The sequence below is a fragment of the Rhododendron vialii genome, chromosome 2a (genome assembly GCF_030253575.1).
Source record: "Rhododendron vialii isolate Sample 1 chromosome 2a, ASM3025357v1".
NCBI lineage: Eukaryota > Viridiplantae > Streptophyta > Magnoliopsida > Ericales > Ericaceae > Rhododendron > Rhododendron vialii.
The window spans coordinates 1,594,009-1,600,432 of NC_080558.1; the positions used below are offsets into that span (position 1 = coordinate 1,594,009).

The 6,424-nt window shown below is 38.8% G+C and overlaps 1 protein-coding gene across 3 annotated transcripts; it reads right to left on the reverse strand.

Annotated features, from left to right (window-relative positions):
* Positions 1–322: 322 nt before the first annotated feature.
* On the reverse strand, positions 323–6,109 carry LOC131313516 (putative E3 ubiquitin-protein ligase RF298). 3 transcript variants are annotated; one of them, XM_058341863.1, is made up of 4 exons: positions 6,000–6,104; positions 5,653–5,697; positions 2,802–4,868; positions 323–1,050 (listed from the first exon to the last, which is right to left on the reverse strand). In XM_058341863.1, the coding sequence occupies exons 3-4, from the start codon at positions 4,860–4,862 to the stop codon at positions 532–534; spliced, it is 2,580 nt and encodes an 859-aa protein (XP_058197846.1). In that variant the 5' UTR covers positions 4,863–4,868; positions 5,653–5,697; positions 6,000–6,104; the 3' UTR covers positions 323–531. The 3 variants fall into 3 exon arrangements, with proteins under 3 accessions (XP_058197846.1, XP_058197853.1, XP_058197861.1); XM_058341878.1 differs by having other exon boundaries at positions 981–1,284; XM_058341870.1 differs by lacking the exon at positions 5,653–5,697 and having other exon boundaries at positions 6,000–6,109.
* Between the last annotated feature and the right edge of the window lie 315 nt (positions 6,110–6,424).

Here is a 6,424-nt window from a genome sequence, read left to right on the forward strand (position 1 = left end):
CGGACGCATGTGTCCGGATCTATGCACATAGGTTTGTGCACGTAGAATTGCTCTTTTAGAATCCCCATCTACCCCCTATTCAACTCTAATGAGAAACTGGAAAGTAAAAGGAGTCGGCTATCTTTTAGATTCCAGTCCGGTCTATTTTGGACCATTATGGGGTCACAACGGTGATCGGCATCATTCATCTTTGAGATTTCAGTAGTTGATTGGACAGTTCAATATCAGTTGAAATCCAAGACTACCAACCCTAGTCAGATTTGCAATTAGTAGATCAAGGACTATCAACGAGAATCAAAATGCTAAAGAAATGAAAATCAAATTACCAAACAGTATAAAGATTGTCTTTATTTATGCAAGATGGAGAACCACCATAGACAACCAAAGTTTAAGACAAATCCTTTTTATAAATCAAAGGCAGCTTAATTTTCTTAAATATTCCAAAGATAAAAATAAAATTTCTCACTCTTTTGTAAACGGAACCCACAAATTGTCTTTCATCACAAACTCAACTCGGCTCGAAAAATAAGTTCAAGAGCGAGCATAATAACGTACACAAATACGTCGCTGGATGGTGCTCCGACAGGAAGGGCAGTCCTTCATTCCCTGCTTCTCATGGAGGTCATTGCACGTGGTGCAGACCACCTGATGTGCACAAGGGAGAAAAACCACGGACATCTCCTCCGAAAGGCACATCACACACTCCCGTTCGCGCTTCACTCCAGAATATTCCTGGAATTTTGGAACTATTTTGGAGATAATGGGAGCTGGGGAATTCCTAATGTCTTTCAGTGTGCTAGCATAACTTCCATCAATGCCTCTTCTTAGAGCGGCTATTTTGGAGGAGTCGGTCTTTGATCTCAATTCGGAGACTACTTTCTCAAGCTTCTCAATATCGTCTTTGTACTTATGTAGGGTTTTTTCTGCTTTCGATTTGATTGCCTCTTCTTTTGATTTGGCCGAATCTTCAATTTGTTCTCTTTCTTTTCTTATTGAACTAGCTTCTGTAAGGAGTTCTTCCTTCGCCTTTTCTTCCCGTTTCCATCTCGCCTGTGATAGTCGACCTTTTCAATAAGTAACCAACCGATAAACAAAGTATATGGATTTGAGACTCCTTGTGAGACCATGAAAAAAGTATATTTTCAAAGGGTTCACAACGTGCACACCAAATCAACAACATTCAACCTTTCTATCATTCATGTATCTTTATTTACATTCTTCTCTTCCAATTTGCTTAATCCAAATTTTCAGATGACACTTCCCAGATTCGGTATCATACCTTTCCTGTCGGCGTACAGAAGTTAAAAGTTTTCTTGCATGAGTACCATGAGGCATCGAATGTGAAATAATCAAATCATTTTAAAATAACAGGATTTTACAAGTTTGAAAATGCATTTAAACGAATTGAGACATAAAGTGCACTCACACAGAAGCAAAGACCGAATTACAAACTATATTGCGTCAGTAAACAGAGACAAAAAACAGATACTCATAAATTATTACAATGAAACCACCTCTTTACTCTCAAAGGGTCGTCTGTATAAATAACGTATTATCCACCCAGCACCCCAAACCCCCAATAAAACGAGGAAAAAACCCAAACTCTTCAACAGTGGTAGAATGTGAAAGAATATGCTTTCACAAAGATGGCCTGAATTTATATTAGCTTAGCAATAAGGCTATATTTTCATAATTTTTTACAATTTTTTTAGGTTTTTGAGGAGTCTATATAAAGGACTGAAGTCTTTCATTTTGGGAGGAGGCCAAGATGTCAGAGAAGCTTAGTGTTTGTATGAGGATGTGGTTCAGTGTTTCCCCACCGCCCCCCCCCCATCTCCCTCTTTTCTTCTTGTGGTTTCAAGGCCCGTAGTTGACACTAGGTTTCTCCCCTTTCTCCTCTTCTATCAATACGTAATCCTGGGAGTGTTTCCATGAAATAAAAGCTGCGGTTTCAGTTCAAATTTTCAGTTGACGTGCTATTTTCAGTTTTCTGTGGTTTAGAATGGCTTGGATGCCCAGGGTAGCATCAGAACAGAATGCAACAATTCCCCTTATCTTACAGAAAAGAAAAAATCAATCCCTTTCAGGAGCTTTCCTCGTGATTCTAAGTTCTTATCTTGAATGGGTGCAAAAACATGTCATTATTTGCAACATTTTAGAAAGAACTGAAATAGTACCAATATTACTTGAAGGATGTAATATTTCCCAAGAATTTGACTCAGCCTCTTTCTAAATGAAACTGTAACAACTGTCCAGAAGTAACTCACATATATTAAACAGCGCAAATAGCAGCTATGAAGTTCAAGTGCTTCCCAGTACTAGCCCACAATTTCTTTTGTAATCTTTAGACCCTTTGGGGACCTGCATTTTGTCTCAATCTTCTTTCTAATGAAACATCCTTGTGATGCCTCTCCCATAATGCAAACAGTATGCTTGTGTTATGTACTTAATCTATGTGGAAATAAAGGAATTAGGAAAACTTACTAACCCAAAATCAACCTAATTGGATCTTTAGTAGTGACCGTGAATTCTTCACAGGAGTGGTGATACAATCTCTCCGTCAGTTTAAAAGATGCAGCAAAACAAATGGTTTATGACATACTTTGGATTAATGTCAGCACCAAAATTTAATGATGGGCCCTAAACCACCATCTTGAAAGCATACCATCTTTACTTTATGACATCAAAAATTAAAACTACAGATCCTATTCAGTGGGTAGCTTTAATTCTTGTGGGGGAAAAACACTTAAAATATGCTTATCAAAATCAAGAATCCAACTCTACATCAACATATCACATACCTCAAGTTGGTCGCGTACTTCTTTAGCTTGTTCCAGTTCCTGTTGCAGCATTGCCAACTTGCGTTTCTCAGCCACAATTTCCTCCTGAAACAATGTCTTTTGCTTCTCCCATGACTGAACGTTCGTTAGTGTCTTCTTCTCCGTCTTCAACACGTCCTGGCATCTTGTGGCCGACTCAGCAGCCCCACATTTAGCAGCCTCCATCTCTACCCTTAATGCGGCATTCTCCACTTCAAGTCTCCGAACAGCAGAATTTGCTCTATCCACCTGTCCGCATGCTTTACCCAATGCATATTCCATCTCAGAAAGCTTCTTCATTGTGCTCTCCTCCAAAGTTTGCTTCTCTCTCTTGATCCGTTCCACCTCTTCCTTCTCTTGCCTTAGTGTCTTGAGCTCCGCTTTGTCTTTGATCAGCCTACTTGTAGCTTGCTTAATTTTCTGGTTGGCCCATTCCGTCCACTCTTGGAGCTGATTTTGCAGCTCCTGTACCCTTGGAACCAACTTCAAAAACATCTCGTCTTTCTTGTCCTGTGGGACCCACTTCCCAAAGGACTTAGGAGCCTCTGCATTGCTTTTTGAAGGAAGTGAAAGTGAAAGCTCGGTATCAGAAGCTGATAAAGCAGGTGGGGTGATGACTGAATGTAATGTAGATGAGGTATTGGTTTTAGGCAAGGAAACAGAATCAACTGTTTCCGTTTTGAATTCCACAGGGGAAGAAAGCCCGAGACTGGTTGATGGATTATGGTTTCCGTTGTCTTGAGTAGCATCAACTTCAACTATCTTACTTGTCTTCTGGGAGGCATTTTTAACCTTAACTTCTGTGGAAACCGACACAGACTTTACTTTCTTATCCACCATCAAACCACCGAAACCACTGATCTTCCCAGCTCTACTTTTGGAACCATATGTTCGATATCCTTTCTCCATATGAAACTTCTGTCGAAGAATGTATTCTCTCTTTGTAATACCAGAAATTTTCCTACTACCCACGAACTTTTCTTCATGGCCATGAAATTGTGTTGTGCCACCACCAACAAAAGATTTATCCACGGTATCAGCTGTGGAAATTGGACTTTCTTTTTCAGGAACTACAGAACTTTTGGGTTTTACCAGGTTAGGAACACCTGAGAAAGTGGGGAAAAGAGATTGTGAACTATGAACAAAAGGCATTGAAGCCATGGCAGCTGTCTCACATTGACATGTATGAGCACAATCAATTGAAGAACTTATTTTACAAGTTTTGGCTTCGGATCTCGACTGGGGCTGGACAGAGTTACAAGTGTTGGGACCCGCATCAGCAACAAAACTACCAAAGGGATCAGTATCCATTGCACAAGCATGGGAGACATTCATGTCACTTATCAACAAGCACCACATTGCATCCCCCATGCTGAAAAAAGGCCTAACCTCGCGAAGAACACAAACCAACTCTGCCAAGACATACTTCTCCATCTGCTGCAAATCCTCAAAGTAGTGGGCCCTTGATGGATCAATCTCTTGACCGGTCCTAAGAAACGCCAAAGTATTGTCCACCATATTGGATAGAATGTCTTTACACCCATAACAGAAGCCTGACCTCAACACAGCCTTTGTAGCAACTTCCTCAGTGTAACCGCAATCAATGATTTTTTTAATTGCGCCCTTGAAGATCATGTCTAAATTGTTCAAAACAAGCTCTTCGAGCTGGGATTCTGTAAGATCACTCCAATCAGCATCTTGGGGCTCGTCTCCTGCTTCTGTTTCCTCTCTAGATCGAATTGGGCCCACCTCTGATGACCCAACCGCAGTGGACAATCCAAGATCGAGTTTCAAAGCATCAGAATGGTCTTGACTAACGCTACACACATCACACCCATTGGGATGCCCGTGATTTTGGGAAACTCCGAACTTCTCAGCTGAGAATTCATAACTTGAGCAAACGTTATGAGGCACAGTGATGTTCCTATTTATATCTCCGAGTGGAGGATCAGCCCGAAATTTTCTCTTGTTCCTACTTCCTTTTTCTTGGGTAAACACTTGACTAGTACTGCTACTACAAGCCTTGGCAACCATTGAAGCCATTCTAAGCTGCACACCAGAATACTTTAGCGTTTGTTGCAGATATACTATTGATAAAAGCTGATTATAGAAAGCAAAAGCCAAAATAAATTGAAATAAAACTTCGTAAAATCAGCTGATTATAAGTGTTTCCTGGCCCATAATCCAAAAGCAGAAGTGTTACACATCAAACAGTTTGGCACAGCTTTCAGTGCAGAACTTAAAAGTTCAAAACCACAACAAACACCCCTGTATGTCCTATTGACCATGTACAAAACCACATAAAAGTGAAGAATTCAACACAAAATTTCATTGGAATGTATGATTAAAATGAAAATTAAGCTCAAATTAGAGTCTTCCAATGTTGTTAGAATCATAATTCAGCTCAATAAACCAGAAACAGAAACTGAATTCAAATCAACCAATGAACCTGATTATGATCATATAGTTCAATACCGACATGTATTGAAAAAGAACTTCGTAAAATCAGCTTTTATATCAAACTTGCTAACTTTTTCAAGGCCCATAATCCAAAAGCAGAAGTGGTGCACTGCAAACAGTTTGGTACAGTTTTCGGCATCAAATAAGTCATTAGGTGCAGAACTTAAAAGCTTAAAACCACATCAAAATGGAATAATTCAACACAAAATCATGTTGGAACATTGGATTATAATCCAAATTAAGCTCAAAAACAATCTTCCAATGCCGATTGAATCATAATTCAGCTCAATAAACCAGACACACAAACTAAATCCAAATCAACCAATGAACCTGATTATGATCATGGAATTCAACACCGATATAGAAATCATACCTTATGTTCTCCAAGTATTGGAATTATTCAAAATTGAGCAAGTTTCTGCAACAAATCAAGTGATTAATCATCAATTAAAGAAAAAAGAACAGGAACCCATATACAAAAATTCAAGAACCAATGAATACAAATGAAACCCATAAGATTCCAACAATCCTTATGGATAACAACAATCAGGACAACACCCATGAGTCAATTATCAAGAAGAAAAAAGAAACATGCACAGACGAATACACATATTAGATATCCAGTGTGATGAAAAAATATGCAGAAAATTGGTGTAAAGATAGAAAAGAAAAAGTGGGAAATCTAAGGATTGACGTGAGGACCAATCAACCGATACGTACTTGATGGTAGTTATATTTGGAGCGATCGGAGGAACGATAAATCTCAGAGCATTGAGGAGCAATTGGGCATCTCTCTCTCTCTTAATATGATTTTGGTTGATTTTTAATTTTCCTTTTGGTGTTAACCAGAGAAGTAACCAGGGTTATGTATATGTGTTTGTTGCTGTTAACCACGGTTAAGAGGGACCAATGGGTCTATTGTAAAATATTGTTTTATGTAAGGGTATAGGAGGAAATTTCGGTGAATATTAGGTTATTTTTGGATATAAAAATCCAAATATAGGTATTATCATCCTCCCAAATAGCTAAGCAATTAAAAGCTATTAAAAATTTAGGAAAATAATTTATACTCCTTAGCAATCAATTTTGGTAGTGAAGGTATAATAGAATGTGGACTTTATGAAGGTGTTGACTTTGACCAAACA

What these genes read in the sequence shown, in the direction of transcription:
- LOC131313516 (XM_058341870.1), bottom strand. Translation starts at nt 4,862, where the DNA reads ATGGCTTCAATGGTTGCCAAGGCTTGTAGTAGCAGTACTAGTCAAGTG. An exon ending in AAGTACGCGACCAACTTGAG is followed by an intron (nt 1,051 to 2,801) that starts GTATGTGATATG and finishes CGACTATCACAG; the next exon opens with GCGAGATGGAAACGGGAAGA.